We start from the raw sequence: 27,415 nt of genomic DNA on the forward strand, positions 1-27,415 counted from the left end.
TATTACAGAGAAATTAATTGGAATACGTAAAAGACAGCCCAAGCTTCTGGCAATATTGTTGATATAAAGCATAAATGCAATCCGTAGTCTAAATGTCACTACTACAAATTTCCCCAAACCCCACTGATTTGAATTAGTCCCTATTGGGACAAAGCATACTGATAAGAGTGGCTGATGGCATTAGCCACTATGCAGCCACTAATGGGAAATCCGTCCCCTCTATTGTAGGTGCTAATGGGGCTAAGCACACTGTTAAATTATCAGTGTGATGCCTTTAACCAAAGCAAAATTCCATCCAAATCAGTGCCAAAGCAACTGATCCTAATAGCAGTGGCTTCGGAATCCACTGATATCAGTGGCAAAATCATTAAACTGGAATAAAAAAAAAAAGGTGCCAAATACTAGCTAATACTAGTATTTGGCACCTCTACATTTCATGTACTGTATACTATAATAAAAAAAAATGCATCATACAACAAATTTGCCAACTAAAAATAATTCATTACATCCAGAGACAACAAAATTTCTTCTCCACAACTGCAACCCTTCTTTGATACGGACAAACTCTTTCAAAGCAAATGGCAACATGCTCACAGTACCTGAAGTTTTAGAAAAGAAGAATTAAATTTTGCACTGTGAAGTTTTATCTAGCAAGTAGCAACACATGCATTCAATTATGTAAGAAATCCAAACATGACATTTACAAAATAATGTGTAGAAAAATACCTCATCCATAATACCATTCGGCAAATCTTCAAGCATCATATGATGTAACCTGCCCCAGCTGCAGGCCTATGCACATTGAAACAGAAAGGCAGTTTAATAAGACACTAACAGAGCATCCTGCGCGATGCCACGGGTTTGTTTATTTGCTGCGGTAACTCTAATCCAACCAATATTTGTTGTTAAAAAAATTGTTACTATAGTAAAATTATGAAACTTTTCATTAAATTTGTAAAGTAAAGAACTTTCACTCTCAGATTTTAACACAGGGTCATAAGTCAGCTTGAACTTTCTTGTATGTATATATATATATATATATTTCCGCATTCAAAGTATAAAATGAAATAGGAACCACAAAAAGAAAAAGAAAAAAAAAATGATGTAGAAACCAAGATTACTAAATTAATGTAACTGATTGTACTGAAAATGTATACATAAGTAACTATACATGTGGTCAGACTCAAGAAAGGACTAAACTATGGATCTACTGATCAACATAAATGAAGCCAAGAACATTGAAAAAAAATACACATTCATCTGCATAGATGCTATTGAATGTTAAATTGCTTGACATATGATTCCATCTTGCAAAGAAGGTTCAGAATAAACATGTTTACCCAAGATTTTCTTTTAAGTTCAAGTATAACCTGCCTAGCGTAAGAAACCTCTATATATATTGTGCTTTAGATCTGAAACAGGGGAACAAAAAGGAAGACTAAGCACAGTTTCTTTCTTTTCCTACTCAAAGCAAACCACTTGACTATTTATTTATCAAATACTTGGCTAACCCAGCAATTCTTTCTTGTGCAGTTTTATATATATTCAATTTTCATATGACTAAAGCCATTCAATCAAAACGTCTATTTCACATTTTCACATAAATCTTTATAACTGACATACATAACTCCCAAAGTTCATAAATTTAGACCCGAAATTACATAACTCCCATTCCAAACCAATCGCACAACCAAAATTACAGATCTTATCATGAAAAGTGGGGAAGAATAATATATATGAAGTGCTTACCAACTGTAAAGCTCCATGCCTTCAATTCTCCATATCGCCAAGGAACAGACAACATGAGCTCCTCATTCAAGACTGGATTCAAGTTACTCCTTACTACAGTTGTCTGAATAGTATACATCATCACCAACAAATAGAAATATCAGTATGATGTGAAACACAGTTTAAATAATTTGATAAATAGAAAAAGAGAGTACCTTTCTACAAAGATATTCATCGGGGATGCCGTACTCTTCCGATCTCGTCGGCCCTATACCCGATCTAAGCTTCGGTCGAGAATGGTCTGGATCCAGAAGACGGTGTTGACAAACCCATCACTTGTTGATAGCGCCGGTGATGACGACTTCCATATAGAACCGTTTGGTGTCTTGATCGGTATCTGATCTGGTCATGATCTATGTGCGATGTGCCTGTGTGAGAGCGTGATGGAGGAAGAGAGGCGGAAGAGAGAGAAAGAGGAATTGATGAAGGGAAAAGTGAGGATCAGAAACTATTTATATCGCAGTAGTTGTTAGGGTTCCTGACTTATAGCCAAAACGACGTCGTTTTGGTATCTTCGTTTGTTTTTGGTTCAATTCGGTTTTTGACACTGATGATAGTTGGAACAATAATATGTTAGGGTCACTATTGTCAGTGTGATGAAACAAATTCACACTGATCTTTGATTGGTTGCTCCCAAAATCACAAAACAAAACTATTCCATTTCTGTTGACACTGTTAACAGTGTCATTGATATTAAACAATTAATATGTTCTATATACTGTTCATAATACACACTGAAGGTCAGTGAGAGAGAAAAAAAAACCCACCAATCTTTTATATCAGTGTAATACTATTCATTTTGGGACTGAAGATTTTTTGGTGGCTAAAAAAAGGGTGCTAATGGGGAAATTTGTAGTAGTGTGTAACCTGTAATATATGCCATTTAAGCTCTCAAAATCTACCAGTTAATTTATAAGCATAAATTGATATTAAGCAATCTATATTCTACATTGTTCTGAAGACAGGCAATATATATGTAGTATATCTAAATAGCTAAAATATCTCAGTAAAGTTGGAATTAGTTGTTGCAGTAGGTATTCCAAAGGGCACATCAGAATAGTCGGCCCTACTGCTGATCAGCTTCTGTTGGCTGCTCTCCATGAAATACTGATCTCCTTGGCTCACACCAGAATTTCTAGAAGTAGAGCAAGACTGGGAATTAGCGACAATATTATTAACCCTACGCGGTCCTTGATGATTTCCGGTAAGGCGTTGCACCAGACCCATGAACTCCTCAGGTTGTACATGAATAATCTTGGGCGATATCAGATACACTATAACCGGATTCTGTGGGTTCGTTTTCTTCTTCGCCATCATCTTCTTCGAATTCTTGCTCACTGTAAGAGCTGCAGGCCTAGGACCCTGCAGCTGTGAATGCGGCCTTGCAATAAAACTCGTTGGTTTACCACGATTTTCGACGCTGCTGAAGTTCATGATCGATCTTAACAAGTAAGAATATCTAATAGTACGTAATGTGATTTGAAGTTTTCAACTCAGATGCAAGCAACTGATATTTGATAGCTAGCGTGAAGTTAAAAGATCGAGGTTTAGCAGATGAAGAGAGATTTATACTAGAATTAATTAAGGAAGAAAAAGATAAAAGGGCTGCTATATTTTAATGGCGCTGGTTAGGAAAAGGTTAATGAGTATTTGGTCAGCTCCATATATTTCAAGGCTATGATCATTGAATTGGTCTTTCTGTAATTAAATATTGCGCTGATTCAGTAAAGTTTGCCGGCTGTCTCTCTAGAGATCATAAGAAACAAGTTTCTGTTTCATTGGTTAATGATTAGATCGACTTGAACAAATTAATCAAAAGCAGAAACGAGACCAAGTCAGAGTAGTGTATAGCTACCTTGCCAGTCCCAGAGTCTGTTGAGATGTGTTCTTGTTGGTCTAGGACTGTTTTGCTTAGTCAAATAAACTCCTAGGTTTTAGGAGAGTCAGTCGGGTTTGTTTTAGAGACCGAGTCTTTAGCACTATCTTAAGGATTGTTGAGACGTGCTTATGTTTGTGAATTCCTGTTTGTAATGGCTATTTAAGTCAGCTCGTTTGCTATTCAATAATAAGTATAATTCAGCCATTGTTGAGTTGATCTTGTGCTTCTGTGAGTTTTGATTACTAACAGAGTCGGGGTCAAAGTCATTTTGTAAGATCAAATATGGACATAACACATATCATCATAAAGTAATTGATGATTAGCTTAATATCAATCCTAGTTTAACATGGATACAAACAGTGAATCAATACTAGTGACTTAATGAAGTAGTGTATCAATTCATTAAGGATAGTAATCCATTGCTTAGTCGACAAGAAAGGCTATAAGTTGTGATACATTAGGAATCTAATAGTGAAACCTAAACCGACAAGGAATGCTTTAATGGGAAGCTTCTTGAGGTTTAAGTCTCATATATATACAGATGAATTGGTCCCTGATTACTACCACGACTATTGCATATTGTTCTGTCCATTGAGAAGCAAGTTGGTAAGTAACAGAAGACTATATTCAGTGATCGAGTTAAGCAGTTGCATAAGATGGAATCCATGACTGTTATTGCTGAAGGTAAGCCTTAAACCTATTATGATTGTTATGCATATGTTGTGAGCATGTAACTATGGTTTTACAATTGGTATCAGAGCATAGGCTCACAAATATGAAAAATCGTTTTAGGGTTTTGAAAAACAAGCATAAAATTTTTTAAGAGTTTTTTGCTTTACGGGTCAAGTAATTGATCAGGTTACTGACCAAGTCACTGGTCATGTAACTGGTCAGGTATCTGACCAAGTAAGTAACTGACCAGGTAACTGACCAAGTAACTGGTCAGGTACCTGATCAAGGTAAGTTACTTAAGTCGACTGCTGCATCTGGTTAATTATAAAATTCACGCTTCCGCTATGATTTTTTAGCAGCAAATTGGGGAAAAAGCAAAAACAGGTTTTTCTGTGAAAATTGTTTTCGATTCATAGCATGATAATTAAGTTTTGATTGTGCCCAAGAACCCTAGTAGCATTCCCGGCGTGCGTTAGGCTAGAGTAGATGGTGACCGGATGAAATTTACAATTTCTTGATTATTCTGTGGTTTCTTGGAATCGAATCAATTTTGGTTATGCTTGAATATGCATGTTGAATTGATTGATGATATGATATTGTATCTGTGATTGTGTAAAATTGTATGAAGAACAGAAATCTCCCAGATTTTGTTTACACGTTAAAGTTGACAGATACAAGAGCTTAATTTTCTTACAAGGATGAATCTGGATAGAATGTAAAGTAAAAGAGCTCATGTGTTTTGTGGTTTTCTGTTGGCATAAGTGATTATGATGCACAAAGCATCCTTCATTGATGTTGGCAGAAAACACTGATCAGGTACATGTAACTGGTCATGTAACTGACCAAGTAACTGACCAAGTAACTGTGCCTGATCGAGTAACAAAACTAAAATTGTGTTTTGTGTTTTAAAACTATGCTTCAATTTTATCTTCCAAAGAAGTGGTCAAGTGTGGTTTTAGAATACAAAACAGCAGTATGCATGTTTGATGAAAATAAATTCGGATACTTAGAAATTTTTCTTCTGTCTAAAGATGTGGATAAATTTCTTTGGATAACTTGTTTTCATTAAACATGGCATATTGATAAAGAACTCCAGAATGTTATGCTTCTGCTCAAAAGTGTTGCTTAACATTGTTTTTGGTTATGGACTGATATAAATGCAAGTATGGATTGTTTAGGTTTTCTGTATGTTCTTGTTTTGGTTGCTTAAAGCTAAATAAAACACAGAAAACTTAAAATTAATTTTCTTTACAAAATTGAGAACTCACTTGAATTTTGTTTTGCTCCTTAGGTAACTCTTACATGAACTTGAACAGTGTCTTGATGTTAACTGGAACCAACTATAGAGCTTGGCTAGATTCTGTAGAGAACTATATGGGAATGCATGAGAACATAGATTATTGTTTCACTGAGGACAAACCTGAAGAGTTAACTGAAAAGAGCACTAAGAAGGAAACTGATCTTTACAAGAAGTGGTATAGATCCAATAGAATGGCTAAGAACCTCATTCGAACCTCTATGTCTAAAACTGTCAGAGGAAGTATTGAAGAGCCCGAGCTAGCATCAGATTTTCTGGAACACATAGGTGCTAAGTTTAAAGAAAGTGAAAAAGCTGAAGCAGCTAGGTTGACTAAAGAGTTTCATGATTTGAAGTACATGGGTTCAAGGGGAGTTAGAGAGCATATTATGAAGATGATCAATATAAATGGCAGACTTAGGGAACTCTTGATGGGGGTTAGGGATGAGCAGGTAGTGCATTATGCACTACATTCCTTGCCGAACAGTTTTAGTCATCTTAGAACCAGTTACAATTCACAAAAGGGAAACTGGACTTTAGATGAACTTATATCCATCTGTGTGGATGAGGAATCTAGGATCAAGGAAGAAAAGGAACCTGCTACGACCATTAACCTTATTGAGAAGCCTAAAAGGAAAAAGCCCCAGAATAAGCTCAAGCCTATCAAAGCCATAACTAAGAGTTCAACAGCTGCAGTGGCCAAGGAAAACAGGCCATTCAGGTTCAAGTGCTACTTTTGCAAAAGAGTAGGACACATGAAAAAGGACTGCACTGGCTATAAGAACTGGTTAGCCAAAAAGGGTAAGATTTTTTCTAATACAGTTTTTTCCTTAGAAATTAATCTTATAAATGTTGAACCACAGTCTTGGTGGATAGATTCAGGCTCACCTATTCATATTACTAATTCTTTGCAGGGATTCATAAGGAGGAGAATCCCAAAAAGTGATGAAGTGAACCTGTGTGTAGGAAATGGCATGAGAGTAGCAGTCAAGGCTATTGGAACCTTAAAGCTCGATTTAGGATTAGGAAAATTATTAGTTCTGGACAATGTTTTTTATGTACCTTCCATGAGAAGGAATTTGGTTTCAGTTTCTCTTTTAGTAAAATCTGGTTGTAGACTTGTTATGGATAGTAATGGAATTCTTATTTCTAAAAATTCTGTTCAAATTGGTTCTGGTGTTATTATGAATGATTATCTACAGTTAAATTGTTCAATGGCTCAACAAGAAATTTTACTTGTTGAAAATAACACTAACAGTACTAGCACTTTAACAGGTGTTAAAAGAACCAAACTAAATGAAAAGTCTGCATTTTTATGGCATAGAAGACTCGGCCATGTTTCAAAAGAGAGACTGAAAATTTTGGTGAAAAACAACATCCTAAATGAACTTGATTTTTCTGATCTAACAGACTGTGTTGAATGCTTTAAGGGAAAAATAACTAATACTAGAAAGAAGACTGCATATAGAAGCCAAAATTTATTAGAACTCATACACACTGATATATGTGGACCATTTAGGCATCAAACTATCTGTGGAAATGTGTATTTTATCACATTCATTGATGACTTTTCTAGATACAGTTATATTTATCTACTTTCAGAAAAGGCACAAGCATTGAAAGCCTTTCAAATCTTTAAGTCTGAAGTAGAAAATCAACTAGAAAAGAAAATCAAAACAGTAAGATCCGATAGAGGAGGTGAGTTCTATGGCAAGTACACTGAATCCGGCCAACAAAAGGGTCCATTTGCCTTGTTTTTACAAGACAATGGAATTAAAGCTCAATATACAACACCCTATAACTCACAACAGAATGGTGTTGCAGAGAGAAAGAATAGGACTCTTTTGAACATGGTTAGATGCATGATGTGTACAACAGGTTTGCCTAAATTTCTGTGGGGTGAGGCTTTAAAAAACTGCAAATTATATTTGCAACAGAACACCTAGCAAAGCCATAGAAAATACTGCTTTTGAGCTTTGGTGTGGCAGAAAACCTAGTCTTCATCACTGCCATGTTTGGGGATGTCATGCAGAAGCTAGGATTTATAATCCAAGCTTGAATAAACTTGATCCTAAGACAGTTAGTTGCTATTTTATAGGTTATCCAGATAAATCTAAAGGCTATAAATTATATTCTGCTTATCATTCACCTAGAATTTTTGAAACACATCAAGTAAAGTTTCTAAGTGAAAAAGTTCACAATACAAACCTTGAGGATTTATCCTCAGATTTTGAGGAAATTGTGTCGGATGAGAATATAAGCGTAGCATTGCCTTTAGAACAAGAAGTAACTGATCAAGTCACTGGTCGAGTAACTGACCAAGTAACTGATCACGTACCTATAACTAGTCAAGCAACTGACCATGTCACTGACCGAGTAACTGTCACTGGACAAGTCACTGACCATGTAACTGGTCAAGTATCTGACCAAGTCACTGGTCGTGTACCTGTAACTAGTCATGTCACTGACCAAGTAACTAGTCAAGTACCTGTCACTGGTCATGTCACTGACCATGTAACTGACCAAGTAACTGTCACTGGTCAGGTAACTGACCACGTAACTGACAACCCTCAGCCTAGAAGATCACAGCGAGCAAGAAAACCAACTTATGGGGGGGAAGATAGTGACTACATTGTTTATCTGCAAGAAGCAGAAATTGAAATAGATTGTGCAGAGGACAATGATCCAACTACATTTAACCAGGCCATTGAAAGTAGTGAATCTCATCAATGGCAGCTAGCAATGGAAGCAGAAATTAATTCCATGAGTCAAAATGCAGTTTGGGAATTAGTTGAACCTGACCCAAATCAGAAACCTATAGGTTGTAAATGGGTTTTCAAAACCAAAAGAGATGCAAATGGCAATGTAGAGAGACATAAAGCAAGATTAGTTGCCAAGGGTTTTACACAAAAGGAGGGCATTGATTTTACTGAGACCTTTTCTCCAGTTTCTACAAAAGACTCGTTTAGGATAATCATGGCTTTAGTTGCTTATTTTGATATGGAGCTACACCAAATGGATGTTAAGACAGCTTTTTTGAATGGTGAACTAGATGAAGTGATTTATATGAAGCAGCCAGAAGGTTTTGTGCAAGCTGGAAGTGAAAACTTAGTATGCAGGTTAAGAAAATCAATTTATGGCCTTAAACAAGCTTCTAGACAGTGGTACAAGAAATTTGATTCTGTGATTTCTACTTTTGGATTTACAGAGAATCTTGTTGATGAGTGTGTTTACTTGAAGACAGTTGGGAACAATTTTATTTTCCTAGTACTTTATGTTGATGATATACTTTTGGCTAGCAGTAACATTAAACTGCTTAAAGACACCAAGAGCTTTCTGTCAAAGAATTTTGACATGAAAGACTTAGGAGAAGCATCCTATGTACTAGGCATTGAGATTAAAAGAGATAGAGCACAGAGACTACTTGGTTTGTCTCAACAGAATTATATTACCAAAGTTTTGAAGAGATTTGGTATGGAGAAGTGTGCAACTGGAGAAGTCCCCATGTCCAAAGGAGATAAACTAACCAAGAAGCAAAGTTCCAAAAGTGATGTTGTGAAAGAAAATATGGAGTCAAAGCCTTATGCTAGACTTGTAGGAAGTCTCATGTATGCACAAGTCTGCACTAGGCCAGACTTGTCTTTTGCAGTAGGGATTTTATCAAGATTTCAGTCTAATCCAAGCCATGAACATTGGGTAGCTGGGAAGAAAGTGTTGAGATACCTGCAGAAAACTAAAAGTCACATGCTAGTTTATAGGCAAGTGGAGGATCTGAACCTCGTTGGATTTTCAGATTCTGATTTCGCAGGGAATTATCCAGACTCCAAGAAGTCAACTTGTGGATACGTGTACATGCTAGCAGGAGGTGCAGTTGCTTGGAAAACCATGAAGCAAACTCTAGTTTCAACCTCCACCATGCAAGCTGAATTTATTGCAGTATATGAAACTGTGTGTGAAGGACTTTGGATCAGGAATTTCTTGATGCAGACCAAAGTGTTAAGTCACATTGTGGCAGACACACTTGTGATTTATTGCGATAATGAAGCTGCAGTTTTCTTTAGCAAGAACAGTAAAAGATCAAATAATTCTAAGCATATTGATTTAAAGTATTACAGTGTTAGAGAAAGGGTTAAGCATGGTGAGATAGCTGTTTTGAGCATTGACACGAATTCACAGCTAGCAGACCCCTTCACCAAGGCATTGTCAGTAGCAGCATTCCAGAAGCATACAGCCAACATTGGAGTTTTAGCTAGTCTAGATGCTTAGGTTCAGTAGAGAGTTAATCCAGTTGGAGCAATTTAAATTTCTAAGGTTTTTGAGTTCTTGTATTTTTTAGTTGTGGTCTTTTGACTTTATTTATCACAACTTGTTTGTAATGACAGATTTTATTATTATCAATAAACTTTTGAGGTATTTCCAGTTATGATTTTGCTGCAGCTTTATTGTTTTATTTTGGAAATTATCATCTTGTTTTGAATATCATACTTGCTATCAGATGGCTTAAATCATGTGAAGCATGATGTTAAGGTTCAAGCAATATTTTTTAAGCCATCAGTGTTCAGTAAATTTGCTTGAGTTTCTGGTTTTAGAAACATAAAGTAGGACCTGATATATGTTTACTTGTTGATACACATTAACATATATTGTATCACTTCTGGTTGAACATATGTGGATTGCAGAAGCTTATGTTAGTGGTTTTGAAACTCTGCATTTTTGTTAAAATGTATACTGTTTTTTGCTCTGCATAAGTAACTGTGATCTGACCATGTTGGAATGGATTTTCGATTTGAGTTTGTTATCTGGCGCGCACTTCAGTAAGTTAAGTAGGTTTTGATGTTTTCTGGTGCAAATCATCGAGCATGATATGTGTGAGTCCAAGGGGGAGATTGTAAGATCAAATATGGACATAACACATATCATCATAAAGTAATTGATGATTAGCTTAATATCAATCCTAGTTTAACATGGATACAAACAGTGAATCAATACTAGTGACTTAATGAAGTAGTGTATCAATTCATTAAGGATAGTAATCCATTGCTTAGTCGACAAGAAAGGCTATAAGTTGTGATACATTAGGAATCTAATAGTGAAACCTAAACCGACAAGGAATGCTTTAATGGGAAGCTTCTTGAGGTTTAAGTCTCATATATATACAGATGAATTGGTCCCTGATTACTACCACGACTATTGCATATTGTTCTGTCCATTGAGAAGCAAGTTGGTAAGTAACAGAAGACTATATTCAGTGATCGAGTTAAGCAGTTGCATAAGATGGAATCCATGACTGTTATTGCTGAAGGTAAGCCTTAAACCTATTATGATTGTTATGCATATGTTGTGAGCATGTAACTATGGTTTTACACATTTTTCATGTACTTTTCTCTTTGGCGTGCAATTATTTTAGCAGAAACTTGGGATAATCAAACTGTTCATTTGAAATCATCGTCGTTTAAAATGTACGACCAAATCTCGTTAGAAAGAGAGAGAGAGGACTGAGGGAGTGACTGAGCGAGGGAGGAGAATATAAACGAACGGGCAACATTTGGTTGTTTTCTGAAACTGTCTCCATCATATAATTCATAACCAAGTGTGTTTTCTTATTTCTTAAAAAGGAAAATTAAAGTCCTTCAATATCGTAACAAATTTTTTTTTTTGAAAAGATATCATAACAATTTTATTTATTATTATTATTTTTTGAATAAAGGGTGGTGCGGCTGCCCTCAAGCCTTCATTAATGAAACTGTCGAATACAAGGGGGGACAATGAACCAAAACTACCCCTGATTACAATATGCAACTAGAGAACATCCTGAAATACTATCATGAGTCTCTACTAAACAATTGTATTCAACAAAGCACCAACTAGCAAAGAGCGCAAGAGCGCTCTACTGGCAACTCTATTTGCTTTGACATAGGTCACACAGCAGTGACACAACGGAAAGATAACTTGATCGGCAACTCGATTACAGCTTAGCATAATTTCCATACACACAGCTTTCCCATCATGTTGCCACTGGAAAGTACATCTAGTGACTATACAAAGTTGATTTTCCCAAAAACCTTCACACATTTTCTCGGAGGTAATCTTATGGGTCTCAAAAAATCTTTGTATTTTGGTTTCGTAAAGAAACCTTAAAACAGAGGGAAGTAAAATACTGAAATTAGATTTTTTTTTTTTTTTTTTTTTTTTTTTTTTTTTTTTTTTACTGAAGAACTCATAGCATTGTGTATGACCCTAAACATGAATTAGAATAGTACATATATAGACGACTCTCTATGAAAACAATATGAGCGCCAAGTAATCTATACCAAACAAAAACACTTCGCTTTGTAGGCAATCTAGTCTACTTGACTCCACACGCGAGCATGCAATTGCAGTACGATGAAACCAAGAACATATGTAAAGGCTAGAAGAGCTTTCGCTAGTATAGACTGAAACAAACAAACTTAGAAAACTAGCCAAATAGGTGGACCTTCAACCCAAACCCATAAACTGGAGAAGGAATAGGTCTGTGAAAGAGCCCAAAAGTCCTCCGCACTCTTAGGACTCCTTAGGGCGTTGGGCACCCAAACCCATGGAACTCAGAAACCAACATGGAGCACCAACCTGCAGCACCGCCACCTGTCTTCTCCCCTGTCTTCCTCAGCCAAGTTTGACAGGACTCGCTCCGGATTTCACCCTGAAATCTGAAGTGATCCTACGAGACCCACTTTAGGGAAAATCCAACCAATTGAGAAAAGGATGTTGAGTTCGAAAGGAGTCAATGCGTGAGTTGTGTTCCTTGAGTTGAAACAATGTTGAGTTTCGAAAGGAATCAAAGTGTGGTTAATTTGTTTTCCTTGAGTTGAAAAGGTGATTTCGTTGTGTTTAGTTTTGTTGCTTTAGAAATCTTGAGCATAGATTCTATAAGCATGTGTGTTTGCTATGTTTATTTTGAGTTTAATCACACGAGCTTAAAAAGCTTACCGGGTTTGTTGTTGTTGCAACCCGGTGCACTATTCGATGGTGTAGGGATTAACACTGCAGCTCAAGGCAATCAGGGTTGAGGCTGAGGTGTCGTTTACCGTGGCAGTGTTAAGTTGTGGAACCTATTTTTTGCGTACTTACTGTGTATGCGCGCAGTATGCTCCCTGTGAGCTTTTACATTATTACTTTAATGTTTTAAATTAATATGTAAACTCTCATTGAATGTAATATGTGACTCTAAGGGACGAGTCAATACTTATATTTGTGGCTTGAAGTTGCTATTGCTAAATTGAACAAAAAAAAAATTTCTCAGTATTTTTTGGCGATTTTGTCGAGCATCGTTTTTCGGATTTATTTTCTTTATTTAAAATTTAAGGCGTGACAAGATATTCAAAAGTCCACTTGAAGACCTCAGATCAAGATATTGTATTTTCTTTTGTGTTAAGCCACTGTTGGTCTGTAAATTGTTATTGTATCTTGCTTCCCTTGCTGTATGTATCGCCTCTAAACACATAATGCATATTGCCTATAAACATATCAGATCATATGCCCATTTATACTATTGGGGCACAGATCAAACTTCAACTAAAACCCACAATCAAGTCCGACTATTTCTAATCAAAGAACATAAATTTACAACTGAGTCATCGCAAAAACCCCAGCTTTGAACGATTTTAAGCTCGGAATGAAGAGCAATTAGATATGAATGATGAAATTCTGCCATACAGACTTGAAACGAGGACTTTGTCCTAGGGAATGATAGGAGAAGGAGTTGAACCAATGACTTCAACGACGCCGTTTTGGTCTGGGTTATCGGTGTGATGGGACTCCGAGCATTCATTTTTGAAGGGTTATGAGGGGGAGAGCATGTGGTCTCGTGGGTCCACAAAAAGAAATCGAGGCGTTCTTGGCCACCTTGTCCTTCTCGACCTTAATCACTTCCGGCGACACTGCAACTCCGACGAGGAGAGTCTTTCAGCGAGAGAAAGTGGAGAGGCAGAAGAAGGTATAGTGTTTGATTTTAAAATTTTGAAATTGCATTGTTGAAACCTGCTATAGCCACTACCTCGCAATCACGTGCAGTGGTGCAGATGCGTGTCCGTTGAATTTGCCCTTGTAATATGGACGGCCCGAATGCAATTACGAATTTTAATGTACTGATACCTTAAGGTACTTAAGGGGAACCCACAGAGTCACACATGAACAAACATTCCAAAAATATTCCCATGTTATTTCTATTTTCTATTTCTTGTAAGATGATATGAATATAGTTTCGTAAAGCAAAGTTAAATGTAATTTTTACGGTATACATACTTTTCGTCAAAACTACATAGAGCATCAAGGAGAGGGATGAAATCTCCTTAATTACCTAAGTTTAGTTTTGTACATTTGTATTGTCAGGCTAGAAAAACCCTAATGACTCGCTCTTAGAAATATAATTGTTTGTGAGTGGTGTTTGTCAAATTTGGTTAGTAGATATATGGGTCGAGTTTGGAAAACTGATGTATGTGATGTTCTGACCTCATAATAAATAGATATTTTTTATTCTAAAAAAAAAAAAAAAAATTCACGGTGTAATCGTCTTTAACTGTAATTTTGAATTGGAATATTTTGGTTTTTCGATAAATCAAAATCATATAGGGTGAACAAAAGGAATTGGTTGCAATTGGGTGGTAATAGCCGAACTCATGGGATGCAAGAGATGAATATGCATGAATGGTTTTGTGTTTTTCAAATTGTTTTCAACATGGAACAAGACATTTTGAAAAACAGAAAACCAAAGAGATAAACTCTTGATAAACAAAGGGACTGAAACACAAAAGTATTTTCAATGTCCGAGTAGGAACAGAGAACCCATATATATAGAGGAGGAAAAGGAAGGTTGGTTCACTCAAAGACCCCTTAATCTCAATTGGAGTAGGTAAACCCATACCCATAATTTCAGATTGCACATGTAAACCCATGCTCCTAATTTCAATTGGGAATACCAATTCTATAAGCCAAACACTCCAACTCCTTAATCAAAACTGACACAAGAAGGGAACCCATGAAAAACCATTGACTTTGTGAAAGAGATGCCATGTATGAGCTTACTTGAGCCATGATGAAGAGGGGTCTTCTTTTGATCTTCAAGATTGAAGCTTGATCTTGGACAAGACAGCAAGCTAAGATGGGATTGGGAAGCACGATAGCAAGGCAGCAAACTGAGATGAGATATCAAGTTTTAATTGAACTAATCTTCAAACTTGACCTTGGCTTTCGACAGCAAGACAGCCACACAAAAGAGAAGAAGAGCAATTTGCAATTAAACTATTATGCCAAGATGGGGAAGCTGACAGCAAAGCAGCAAACTAATCTTTGAGACTTCAAAGTGGGTCTTCGACAGCAAGACAGCCACACATGGTATAATTAAACATTTGTGGATGTTTAAGGACTTGGGCTGCATACTTGGGCTTCTTAGAGAGTAGTGTTTTGTTGAAGAAGGAATGACAACACAATACTAACATAATGAAATACATTTGTTTCTCCCTATAATGCTTGACTACTAATACTTGGCACAAGCTTTAAGACGTTATGTACGTGCCACTCTGCCTATAGAGATCAAGAATGAAAATCTTCTTCCATTAAAAAAAACAAAAGTGGAGTTTTTATGTCATTGATAAAATTCACGTTTCTTAAAAAAAAAAATAAAAAAAAAATTGTAAATGGAAATTTTTACTTCCTGTACTCTAGACTCTATGGCACCATTACTCCCTCATAAAAGAAGAGACTTGGACCTTTCAAAAAAAAGAAGAAAAAAAAGACTTGGAAGGTCGAATTCCCAAATCCCAACGGGGTGCGCGTGGAGGGGAAGAGAGAGAGAGAGAGACAGACAAACGGTCATTGACGGAGTGAACTAACGTCGTTAGTACAGGAGGGAAACGAAATTCCAAATCGTTTCAAATAAAGCCTCGAACCTATCTTTTGCCGCATTTTCCCACCCAATCTCTAGTTACTCTCTCCTCCCTCTTTTGCCCTAAAATTTCATTTTGGGGCAAATCGACCCAAAAACCACAGCGGCTTTTGATTTTCGATGCCTCTTCTCTGCAACTCTCTTCTCCACTGAGGTTAGACATTCTTCTCTCGATGCTCAAAATTGTACAAATTGCCCAGATTCCGATGCAATTTTTCTCGTAATTCATTTTCAGCTGTTCGAATCGGGATCTCCGAACGTCATTTGGATTGCGCAGATTCGTTTTTTTTGGTTTCTTTCTTCGAAGTATTGAGTCGATGCTCTAAATCATATCTAGGTTTCTAAATCTTGGTGAAAGATCTGCGGTTCGAGGTGAAGGTATGGCCAAGGTTGCTCGACCTGGTTCTCTACCTCCCGCTGCTCTCAAGGTTGGTGGCGGAGCGATGAAGGCTGGCCCAGTCAAAAGAAAGACGCCTTCAGAACTGAGAGTAAGTTTTTTCGATTCGTGGTTGTTCTCTTTAGGCTTTGTTCTTCTTGATACTGAAATCTTGTTTCATTGTCTGAGTGATAGAACTTATTGGTTATATTTTGCCTATTTTCATTTCTTGTTCTGGTTGGAAACGTTAGCACTCATCAATTAATTGTAAACCGTGCTACTCAATGTACTATTTGTTATTGGCTCGTGAACATTTACGATTAATGCGAAGACGGTTTTAGTGAATCTCCCATCCCAGGACTCCAAATTAATTGGAATGGGCACTGGGGAATAGACAGGTGATTCAGTATGCTATACATATCACGAATAAACTGGAGTGCCATGGTGCTACATCTGCGTATTGTAAGGACAACTTGATACATAGCCTAGTGCTCATACTACTGAAGATTTAGTTTGACATGTATATTCAAGAAGATTTGGGCATCATATAGCAGGCTGTAATATTTAAGAAGGTTCTCATTTATAATGTCTGCATGCCAGGAAGAGCAGTTGAAGCGGATGAATGCTGCGGAGATCATGGATGAGTCTCCAGCCCATTTGCTTGGTTCTGCAAAGTAAGATTGATCAAAGTGTACACAAACATGAGTTATTAACTTCTTTGTAGTTTTGGTTTGTAAAATTACTAACTTATTTTCTTTTTGAACACCAGCGAGGCAGACAATGGGCTTAAGAAACCAGAATTGTCAAGGATTCCTAGATATCATGACATCCGTATGGATGAAGTATATCCTGCAAAGAAATCTAGGTCCAGAATGCTATTTGGAAAGGAAAATGTCAAGGTACCTACCTATTCTTACCTACTTTACCTATCTATTTTCCTGCAATTTTTTTTCTCTCGTTTTAATTCAGTTGGTATCTTGCAAAACTACTTTATTATTCTGTCTAGGAAAGTATTTCAATGGAGCCACCTATCAGCCTTAAGAATCTCTCTGCGTGCTCTAGTCTGGCTTCCAAGAGAAAGCACCAACAAATGGGGTATGGCTCTCAGTAAGTCTTGTATATTTTGTAAAAGGTAGGCACATCTGTGTGTCATATTGATCACTCTCTCTCTTTCTCTCTCTTATCTGAACAGGCCAGAGATTGCAGCCGAAAGCACAGAAAAAGGTGTAGCTAAAGCTAATCAAGCAAATGAAAACTTTAGTCAAAGTACTTTCCGTAGTGTTACTGAGATTTCATCGGCTGGTGATAGGTCATCTGGCTTTGGATCTGTTGATGTGGTATATTTCGTGCCATTCCTGTTCTCTAGATAATCAAAGAATCTGCTTTAACAGTTTTATACTCATCTTACCAGGGTAAAGCAATGAAAGGAATGGCCGCCCTTGAATCCTCAATCGCTACTGGTTCACCTGCTAATTTTTCTGAAAGATGTGCGGATCCTTCATCAACTGGTTTTGGCAACTTTTGCTTGCCTGGTGGCAAGGTTCCTCTGGATTTTACTTTGAAAACTAGCATGCGAGTGGTTTCCTCTTCCCCAGCGAGTCGGTTAGTGTACAATTAAATGCTATTATAACAGCTTGTATTGTCTCCTGTACTTGAAGATAAACTGGATTTACATTCTGTTGGCTTGTTAATCTCTCCTGATCTTACTTAGTTATTGTTTACATCTGTAAGACCCTTAAAATAGATGAACTGCTATGCAGATTCAGTATTGTCATGATTATTTATATTGTGAAATTAGGTCACTTCATTGTAATAGTTCAATAAAGTTGAAGAAGGGTGCAAAGCATTGACATTCACTTCAAAATTCTTAGAATATTTCATATAAGAGATACTAATTAATTTATGCCATACATTCAATTTTTGATAGGTATAGAAATAAAAAAAAATATATATATAAATGAACAATGTAAATCTAAGTTTCTTTAAAAGTTAGAATCTTGAACATGGTATTGACTTGGCACACCTAGTAATTTACTTTCTTCTTGTCTTGTATTTAGAAAAAGAATTTTGGTACTGTACAAATTGGTTGTTTCTGTTAGTTTTCTCCATTGTTATGGTTAGCAGCAGGTTGGTAATTAGTCTGTTGAACTTATGTTCATTGTGTCTTTTTTTTTTTTTTAGGATTCATAAGTCAATCACACGCTCCACATTCAAATTCGATAGTTTTGAAGATCAAATTATGAGCTACCGCTCAGGGCTCACATCAACTTCTGAAGTCAGTTCTAAACTTTTACATTCATGGGTTTATCCTCAATCTACCCTGCCACCTTCTCTTATACAAGTGTTGACCTCCTCAACAGCCGAGGGAGGTGCGTTAAATAAGTTTTGATACTCAATTTTCTCAAATAATGCCCCATCTTTCTTATCCTGACATGTACTTACCAGTAGTTTCCTGTTTTGCAGTTGAAATGGATTTTTTAACAAAACGACATGTAGCATGGGAGGACTCATTTCGGAGTCTATACTACATGCTTCGAAATGGTGCCTGTAATATATTTTATGGTAATAACTTATGCCCTGATATTGTTCCCTAGCCACAAATTTCTTTTTTTTTTTCTGTATTTATATCTTGATTTAAGACCTTCTGAATACTCCTAAATTACTATAGATTGATTAGGCTTGTGCTATAACCACTAGGCGCCTAGCCTTCCTGAAGTGTGAATAGTGAATGAAACATTCCTATGCAGCATAAAAGGACTGTCATCTCTTTATTTTCCTGTCATCTGCTACTGTCATTACTGCTAAAGCTGTAGTTGTGCATATAAAATGCTTTATGCACAAACCATGCATGCCTTTGATACCTTATTTCTGGTCAAATAGGAATAAGGCATAAATTTACTTTCAGGAATCTTATGTTCCATATGAATATCTTTGAACCAGTTAGGTACCTTTTTTTTAATTTTTAGTTCTTAGTTTCTAATTTCTTTATTTTGTATTTTTATTGTGGATTCTATACTGATTGCTGTTTTCATTTACATAGTGTGTACTCCATATTTTGTGGTAATGTTTACTAGTCGGGATGTTGCTGTGGGTACCAAACGCCTCACCAATGCTTGTATCTCCCAGTCAACAAGAGTCTTGCAATCATTGTTAAGAGAGAATGTAAGTTTTAGCTGTTATAATTATTATTATTACTTTTGTGGAGAACCATACTTTTCTTTATTGCATAAAGTTTTTATTGTCTTTACTTTTGAATCCTACTTTGTTGAAGCTTGGTTTTTGAATGAATGCTGATTGCAATCTCATCCCAGTATAACCTGTTGTGGTATTTCTGACCTTAGAAGTGTTCTTGAATTTATGTGCTGTTTATATTTTATACCGACTTTGGCTTGTGTTCTATAAATCAAATTATACTTCCTTAAGTTGTTATTGATGTGTTTTGCAACTAAAATTAAGTCTCTGATCGATAACGAGGGTTGCAATTGAAAGAATAGCTCAAGGTGACTTACAGTTTTTGACTAATGTACACAGCTGGTTTATGAATTTCTTATTTCTTGGAGATCACAGACTGTCAGTCTTACTGTAGGTAGTATCATAGCATTGTAAGATTGGGTGTCATTGGAGTAGTTTTAAGTCTTTCATACGTAACCTTAGGTTCAAAGGGGTTAAGCTTGGGTCATGCAGCTGAATGAAGTGCTTTTACCCCCACTCAAATACTGAGGATATGAACCTTTTAAAATAACTGGTTTTGATCCGGCAGTCTTATTGTTATTATTACAGCATTATAAGGTTGGGCCTCATGGAGTTGTCTTGGGTCTTTCTTATGCATCCTTAGATTTAAAGGAGTGCAGTTCGGGTCATGCAGCTAGATGAAGTGCTTTTACCTGAAGCTAGATATTGAGACTTGAAATTTTTTAATGCTGTTTTGATTTGATAATGAAAACTAAAGTTACTAGATGAGTCACTATTCATTAAACCTCATAAATGAAGTCCAATTTATGTTTCTACCTTCTCCTCATTTGAAGCCTTCGGAAAATTAGTCAATATTGGTTAGAAATTGTTTGCTCTCTGACTAAACTGTGGTTAAGTCTCGTCTTTCTTGTGCATGTTTTTTTGTAAAAGCTGAGAATGGACTTTGTACCATTTTCTTGTATTTAACATTGTTTGCCATGTTTGACATTCTTCAATTGTAAAATATTGGCATCAGGATGTTGCCTTCTCTATGCCCCTTTGCCGTTCTAAAGTGGAGCAAGTCACTACAGAAGTCCTTGATGAACTCTCAGAGATGCAAGAATTGGGCCAGGTTAGTATCTTTTTTACCCCTTAAATCACAGTATATTTTATATGTATCAGATTTGAGAACCGATTAAGATTATAAATATCTTTTCCTATTGTACGGGAATTACCTTAAGGATAGACTTATTTCCTCTTTACTGAGCTGCATATATATGGGAAACTGTTCCCTGTTCTTGTCCGCCATTTGATCATATGAGTTTATAAACTAATTTCAGATAAAGAGTGGTCCAAAAGTGCCCTATACTTGATATAGTTTGTCTAATTCCAATAATAGTTACCATTATTTTGAAAAGATATTGGTAAGAAGAATGATCATGCATGACAAGCATTTTTTCATGTTTTTTGGAAGAAAGCTCTTTTATTTATCCAGCAAGGATAAGTCTATAATTTATACTCATAATTTCCAGGTCTTGGCTATTTAAGACTCTTCGCTTCTCAACTAATTTTTCTCCATTCAAAATTGTTGCAGACTCGGCGCACACGATCATTGGTTGATTTAGATAATACCCCGGAATCTTTGCTGGTCATTAGTGGGAATAAGAATGTACATGGCCTGTTTGATATTTTATTAAATTATAGGTATGCTCTGGTAAAGAAGAGAACTCTGTAAACTCAGCTACTTAGTTTCCAAATTGCATATTATATACATCTTTCTGATCTGTATTATCTTGCTGAATCGTGTTTCCATCTGGTTACATGTTTAGATCTTTCATGACTACTTTGATAGGAGTGGATGTTCCTGTATTATATTCACCTGTGCCATTTCAGAATGCTGCCATCTCTTCTCCACAGGTGGGTATGTAGCTTTTTTGGTTCCATAGTTTAGAAACTATGCTTGGATCATATGGAATTTAAAATAATTCTTATGTCACTAGTTCTGCTGACTTCTTAGACTACTTTTAGCATGTTTTGTTGCCAAAAACCTGAGTTGTATCTTTTCTTTGGAGTCTACTACTTGCAACACACTAGTGATATGTTTATATCTATTACTGATCCACAGAGAACAGATTATCTCCTTTTACATGAATGTTCCACCTGCCTTTATTATATTGCAAGCTGCTGTGTGATATATCAAATGGATTACTAATTACTATTACATTTCTACTATTATTGTTACTATCATGATTATTAATATTATCATTAATTACATTTTTAACCCTGTCGTTCAGGTTAAATGCATGGATCTGAAAAGAACAGAACAGGTGGTTGCTTCAAACAAAGGATCTGTTTCACAAGATGTTGGATCTATGCAAAGTATATCTTCTGGTCTCTGCTCTAGTGTTGAAATTAAGGATGCATTTATTCCACCATGGATTATATGCAGTGTATGTGCTGTAGTGGGATCTGAAGGGGGAAGCTTTGAGGCGAGGTAAATTTTGCGCAACTTGAATTTCATTTGAACTTTTATGCAGCCATGCTGAAAAGTCCTGTTTATCTAGGATTCATTGAAACCAAGTTCCATAAAATAGATGTATACCCACAACTTATGGTCAAGTGACATGAGTTTTCAATAGATCTTTGCCTATCCGCCACTTTTTTTATGGTCAAGTGAAAGACAGACTAGTTTTCAATAAATCACGTGACTTCAGTTGCTGCACTAATGGATTTCAAAGCACATAGAATTTGGCATGCTAGTTTTGCAGATTTCAGATTTCATTAAAGTTGTTTGCATATGGAACTTAACTGGGGCTTTGTTTGTTTTGGCATGTTTCCAGTTTCACAAATGAACCTACCTCAATCAGTTTGAATGGTTCAATAGAAGCAGCTGCTGAGAAATCTGATTCTCAAGATGGGATAGCTGAAGATTTGCAAAGTAGCAGTTCTGCTTTTGGTATTTCAAAAGCCATTGTAACACCAAACTTGCGCTTGGGTTTACTAAAGAGCTTGAAGTTTTCAAATGGTTCTTATATGGCTTCTGTTTCTCCTACCTTGGATTCCAAATAAAAAACTACTATTTGGTTTCACAATGTTGCTGGTATCATTCTTATCACTAACAATTTCTATGTACTTTGATTATGGTACTATCCAATTTGGATGGCTTTCTTTTGGTAATGTTTCTGTAACAATTGTTGTACCAATCAAATGTACCACATTGAATCATGGAAGGACTGCAATACATGCTGTACGCTTATAATGCGTTTTTGACAAACTAATTGAGAAAATGTTAATGCTATTAGCATGCCCCTGGTATGCATCGCAAACTCACCACCATATTGTTCTTGAGTCTTGAATTGTTTCAAAAGCTATTGAATATTGCTGTAGGGAGTAAAGAGATGAATGCATGGCCTTTGAGGAATGTTTATGTAAAGAGCAAAAAGAATGTTAAAGGTGTTCAACAAAAGAAAAGTTTCATATAATTGAAATTCATGTTAGACTAATCATTTGGGTCTTTGCCTTGCTGAGTCTGATTGTCTGCCGATCCCTCTTCAGTTTAGCTATACTTGTACATAGTAAAAGAGTCTTATGGGTTTCTATTTGAGACTGGGTAAAAGGGCAAAGGGGTTCAAGGGAACACCTCCTTTTTCGTTGCTTACTGGAAAAGATGACTATTTGTAGTCATCTTGTTTCTTATAAACTGTTTTTAAGTGACAAGTCTAGAGAACATCAGTTGGCACCTTCAACATCAGTAACAGTGGGAATTGAATTATGCAAGTACCCATATCTAATTCTAGTTCTGGCCGGGCAATTCTAAAAACATGATATTCTTCAGCTGGCCATATCCCTTCCTTCAGCTGGCCATCTACAGTATGGTACCATGATATTTGAACAACTCTTTCACATGCTTATCAGATACACTTGACCAGGAAAATTTCCAAGGGACTGCGATGGCATTAATATGGTAAAGAAAAGTTATTGAAGTACAACAATGTGAAATTGATCAAATAATGTCAAAATTGTTTTCTCATTTTTCTGGAGGTCAGAGGATCATGCAGAAGTACTAGTTCCAGTTTACACAGTGTCTTGTGGTCTTCTTCCTCTAGAAAGAGAATTTGAATGCACCAGCCTTTGAATCTGTAACTGTATCCCAGAAGGAGGGTTTACTCTGTTGGGCCTTCTTCTCTTCTGCTTTTTGCAACAAATGATCAATAGTTCCAGGTAAAGAAGCCTCAATAGCATTTCTAAACTTATCATACAAGTTCACCCGATCTCTCGTTCCAGACACCAGAGTGCTGGCATTTGGCCTCTTAAGAAAATCCAAGACATTCAACAAATTACTCCTGCAAAATATAAAAATCAGGTAATTATAGCTGTCAACTTCTTTTCTGTCAACTTCTTTTCTGTCAGAGTACAATGGATGTTATGAATGGACATGCAATGCACACCCACTTCCTATCATATGAAGGTGAGGAAAACAACATAACTTCAATTTGATTGGGTTTGTTTTTGGGTTCCATTTTCATCTGAAGCTAAATGGAAGCACAAAAATCTTACTATGTGTTCACATTATTAAAAATCCTTCTGCATATTTTTTCATCAAATAATTCTGCTATTTTTGCATATGCACAAATTTAAATATGATACACCTGCACAGTTGGCCTCATGACTACAATGATCTGTTTACTAACATCTAATTTTTCAAATGAATTGAGTGCTCTGTAAGGAACAACATAACCCCACAATAGTACCTAAATTTTTGACTTGTTAGGTACACACGCTGTGCAATCCACTAGCGTAGTCCTTCATCTCCTTCAGTTAGAAAATATATCTCCCAATTTTGGTGATCCAGTAGTAACTTGAGTACTTGACCAAAGAAGCCTCTTTTGGTAACTGATCTATCTGACTTCTCAAATGTCAGCAGAAGGACATGCAATACCCCCTCCTCTATCAAGAATTTTCTCTAAGTTTCATGGTTATTATCCAAAGGAACTTACCTGATGATTTACGTAACTGAAAAAGTTAATAATTTTAACACCAGACTATCAGGACTTCAACAATCCTGTGCAACCCTAGTGCCATGATTCAAGCGCCTATAGTGCCACAGTATTTCTTTCACTTGGTATATCATGTAGTAACTTTGGAGAATCCATCATGGCAATATCACAGTAATGCTTGATATACCACCTAAACATTTTCTAAATTCACTTAGCATTCCCAGCTATTGGAACTCAGTGTTATGCCCACTACGTTCCTTTAATAGACCACACCAATCAAGTGCTCATCAAATGGGTTTATAAGGCAAAACAAACTTCTCTTTCTGCTACCAAATAAGCATAGTTTACTACAGACAACCTTTTGCTACTATTCCAAGAAATGCAACAGAAGTTATGAGGATATTTTATACTATAAACATAAAATGTTGAAGAACCATACCTGCTAGCATAATTCTGCGTAATGGCAATTGATTCCTCCAAGTTGATCACCAAATGCCACCAACCATTAGGTACAAAAATCACCTCTCCAGCCTTACAAATGCACTCGATAGGTTTCCTTTTCCAAGTCTTTGTTGCACCATAAAAGTTCATGAACCATTCAATTATTGAAACAGGGCATGCCACCTCAGCACCATCTGGACTGGGATGCACCCCCGGAGGAACAACATCAGGAGGAAACAACACCCACTTCTTTGATCCCTTGATCACAGCATTCCAAGCTGATGTTGAATTAGGATCAATGTGGAACGAGGAACCTGACCCGGCTGGTCCAATTATAATCCATCTATAATCTGGCCTCTCATTACCCAAAACACTAAACAAGTCCTCCCTAAAGTACACAGGAACTTCATAATCCGAACCCAATCTTGCAACTTTTTCTCCAAATTTTGGGTCAAAAAGGTACAATGGCCTCTCTTCCCTCACCTGATCAGCATACCTAAAATAGTCTTCAAGCTTCATCTCCACCGGCCCAGCGGCAAATTGTACATCACCACACAGTTGAACCAAATAATCTCTATCCCATTTCTCTGATGCAACCCAATTGTCCATACACCCTTCCAACAGCACAGGCTTATTCGGTTCCTCAAAATCGGAAATGAATTCCTCAACTGAAATGCCCCTTCTGCGGATTATATTATCTCTCTCAAGCCATTCGGGTTTCATTTCAAGATTGGCACAGAGCCAACTCTGGAAGAGATAGTCAGAATAAAAGTCTCTCACTCTCAAACCGGAAACACTGATATTCGACACATCAAATGAAGGGTAATGAGCAGCAATGTAAGTAGATTTCCAAGAGCCACTATACAAAAGCCTATCACTGAGATTTTCCAACGCAAGGTTCCTCCAAAGGGGCTCATGATTTGCAAAGATATAAAATGATTTGCTCACAGTTGCCAAAACCCCCAAGTGGGTCCCAGCTAAAAAGGCCAGAATCTCAAGAACAAGCTCATCTGTTAGGGTTTGGAGATTACCTAAGCCAGTGTTTCTTGAGTTGACAGAACCTGGGTTGAGGTAGAGATTGCCCAGTGGCTGGACTCCATGTGTGTGAGATGGAGCAGAGGCTTTAAGATTGAAGCCTTCTTCAACTTCATCACTATCTTCTTCTTCCTCTATCTCTTCTTCTTCTTCTTGGTATTTTTCGCAAATGGGGTTTTGTTTTGTGGGAACATTTTTGCTTCTGATCTTGTTTTTGCTCTTGTTTTTCTTCTTTTTCTTTATGGTTTTGGTCCTTTTGGACAATAAGCTTTTGCAGCTGAACATGCTAGAGGGCTTTGCTTCGCTGCTGAAACAGAAACTGGAGGCAAGGAAGGGTTTTAGAAGATTGCTATAAGTTGGAAACGCGTTTCGCACAGAGAAACCTCTTTTATTTTATTTTATTTTATTTATTATTATTATTAATTTTTTTATTTATTTAATTTTTTTGTAATTTTACCCATATAAAACTTGGGCTCTCCAACAATCCATTATAGGAAGAGTCGGTCAGTTGGTCTAAAAAATATAGGACTTAATCTCAAACTAAGTCTCATATATGTTACTTTTCCAGGATCAAGACCATGAACAATAACGCAGGGCCATGCTATTGGGTTGGGTTAGCCCAACATGGAATGAAACGCGCTGGGAGAGAGAAGGAAAAGAGACAATGTCAATTTTCAGTCTGGCATATATGATACATCTCTGCTTCTTGATCTAGTTGGGATGTCATTTGGATCAAATAGCTCTGTTGCATCTTCATCATGTTCATATTCGACAATCGTATTATGGAAGATAATGCACGTCATCATGATGTATTGAAGGTTCTCCTTACTCCACCCATGAGTTGGCCCTCTTATGATTGCCCAACGAGTTTGGAGGATACCAAATGCTATTTCCACGTTTTTTTGTATGCTTCCTGCATCCTTGTGAAATGTTGTGTCTCTGGCGTCCTCAAGTTTCTAATTGCATGTACAAATGCCGCCCATTTAGGGTATATACCATCAACTAGGTAATAACATTAGCCACAATGCCTATCACCTACGTGATAGCTCACTTAAGGAGCTTCACCAAGGCATATGTCATTGAACAACGGTGAACATCCAAGGATGTTAAAATCATTCAGGGAATCTGAAAGTCTAAATAAGGCATGCTAAATCCAAGTATTGTAGGAGGCCACCGCCTCCAAGATGTTGTCGATCTCCCCTTGTAGCCAGTATGCTGCCCTGCCCATTCGGTGGGATAATTTTTCCATTGCTAGTGCATACAATTAAGGCTCCCGACCATCCCCATTTTCCAAGAACATCTTTCACTGAATCCACCGTATCTAATCTCACAAAATATAAAACGACTTGCATCAATTTTCAAGCGTAGAAGGCCAAGTTTTAATACAGGGAAGCGAAGAGTGTTGTACCCAAAGGATTGGGGGAACCTCAAACCTAGCTAGATTTCCGCAAGAAAGCCTAGAAAAACATGCAATCCAACTTTTTACAGGTTCACAACCTTAGCCCTTTGGAAACTAAAGATTGCAAGGATGGTATTAACAATTGTGGTAGTAAATGGCTTGGTTGATTTTAGTTTTAAGATAAACTAAATTGCACAAAAAATTAAACTAAGCTAATAAAAGTGTGGAGACAAAATCAATGAGAGGAGTAGAGACTTAGGCATCACACCTAACCTTACTCATGCGCAAAATGTAACCCATATTTGATGTAATAACATGCTTTGACAAATTTCCCCTTAGTGTTTTGGTGAAGCTACCAAGAAACTAACTAATCATGCAACTCAACAAACTTTAGTAAAGATAAGTTAAATTACACAACCTTAGTCCCATTTATATTTC

At 36.7% G+C, this 27,415-nt stretch overlaps 3 protein-coding genes and 2 long non-coding RNA genes across 7 annotated transcripts; 1 reads left to right on the plus strand and 4 right to left on the minus strand.

Moving 5' to 3' along the window:
• Positions 1-447: 447 nt before the first annotated feature.
• Positions 448-2,188, minus strand: LOC133723921 (uncharacterized). 2 transcript variants are annotated; one of them, XR_009853344.1, is made up of 4 exons: positions 1,944-2,188; positions 1,750-1,852; positions 727-775; positions 448-599 (listed from the first exon to the last, which is right to left on the minus strand). It is a non-coding gene; the product is annotated as an uncharacterized LOC133723921 (long non-coding RNA). The 2 variants fall into 2 exon arrangements; XR_009853343.1 differs by lacking the exon at positions 1,944-2,188 and having other exon boundaries at positions 1,750-1,905.
• Positions 2,189-2,781: 593 nt separating this feature from the next.
• On the minus strand, positions 2,782-3,222 carry LOC133722994 (VQ motif-containing protein 8, chloroplastic-like). Its single transcript, XM_062149829.1, has one exon. The coding sequence runs from the start codon at positions 3,220-3,222 to the stop codon at positions 2,782-2,784; it is 441 nt and encodes a 146-aa protein (XP_062005813.1).
• A 9,971-nt stretch (positions 3,223-13,193) lies between these two features.
• On the minus strand, positions 13,194-14,971 carry LOC133722579 (uncharacterized). Its single transcript, XR_009852856.1, has 2 exons — positions 13,672-14,971; positions 13,194-13,555 (listed from the first exon to the last, which is right to left on the minus strand). It is a non-coding gene; the product is annotated as an uncharacterized LOC133722579 (long non-coding RNA).
• Positions 14,972-15,436: 465 nt separating this feature from the next.
• On the plus strand, positions 15,437-22,441 carry LOC133721400 (uncharacterized). 2 transcript variants are annotated; one of them, XM_062148002.1, is made up of 15 exons: positions 15,437-15,712; positions 15,794-16,046; positions 16,535-16,608; positions 16,704-16,833; positions 16,941-17,029; positions 17,127-17,271; positions 17,346-17,536; positions 18,116-18,303; positions 18,398-18,496; positions 18,975-19,096; positions 20,142-20,237; positions 20,700-20,809; positions 20,935-21,022; positions 21,400-21,599; positions 21,946-22,441. In XM_062148002.1, the coding sequence occupies exons 2-15, from the start codon at positions 15,939-15,941 to the stop codon at positions 22,172-22,174; spliced, it is 1,869 nt and encodes a 622-aa protein (XP_062003986.1). In that variant the 5' UTR covers positions 15,437-15,712; positions 15,794-15,938; the 3' UTR covers positions 22,175-22,441. The 2 variants fall into 2 exon arrangements, with proteins under 2 accessions (XP_062003986.1, XP_062003987.1); XM_062148003.1 differs by having other exon boundaries at positions 15,896-16,046.
• A 533-nt stretch (positions 22,442-22,974) lies between these two features.
• Positions 22,975-25,920, minus strand: LOC133722560 (arginine-specific demethylase JMJ22). Its single transcript, XM_062149444.1, has 2 exons — positions 24,542-25,920; positions 22,975-23,448 (listed from the first exon to the last, which is right to left on the minus strand). The coding sequence occupies exons 1-2, from the start codon at positions 25,861-25,863 to the stop codon at positions 23,208-23,210; spliced, it is 1,563 nt and encodes a 520-aa protein (XP_062005428.1). The 5' UTR covers positions 25,864-25,920; the 3' UTR covers positions 22,975-23,207.
• Positions 25,921-27,415: the final 1,495 nt, after the last annotated feature.

The sequence above is a fragment of the Rosa rugosa genome, chromosome 7 (assembly GCF_958449725.1).
Source record: "Rosa rugosa chromosome 7, drRosRugo1.1, whole genome shotgun sequence".
In the NCBI taxonomy this organism is placed as follows: Eukaryota; Viridiplantae; Streptophyta; class Magnoliopsida; order Rosales; family Rosaceae; genus Rosa; species Rosa rugosa.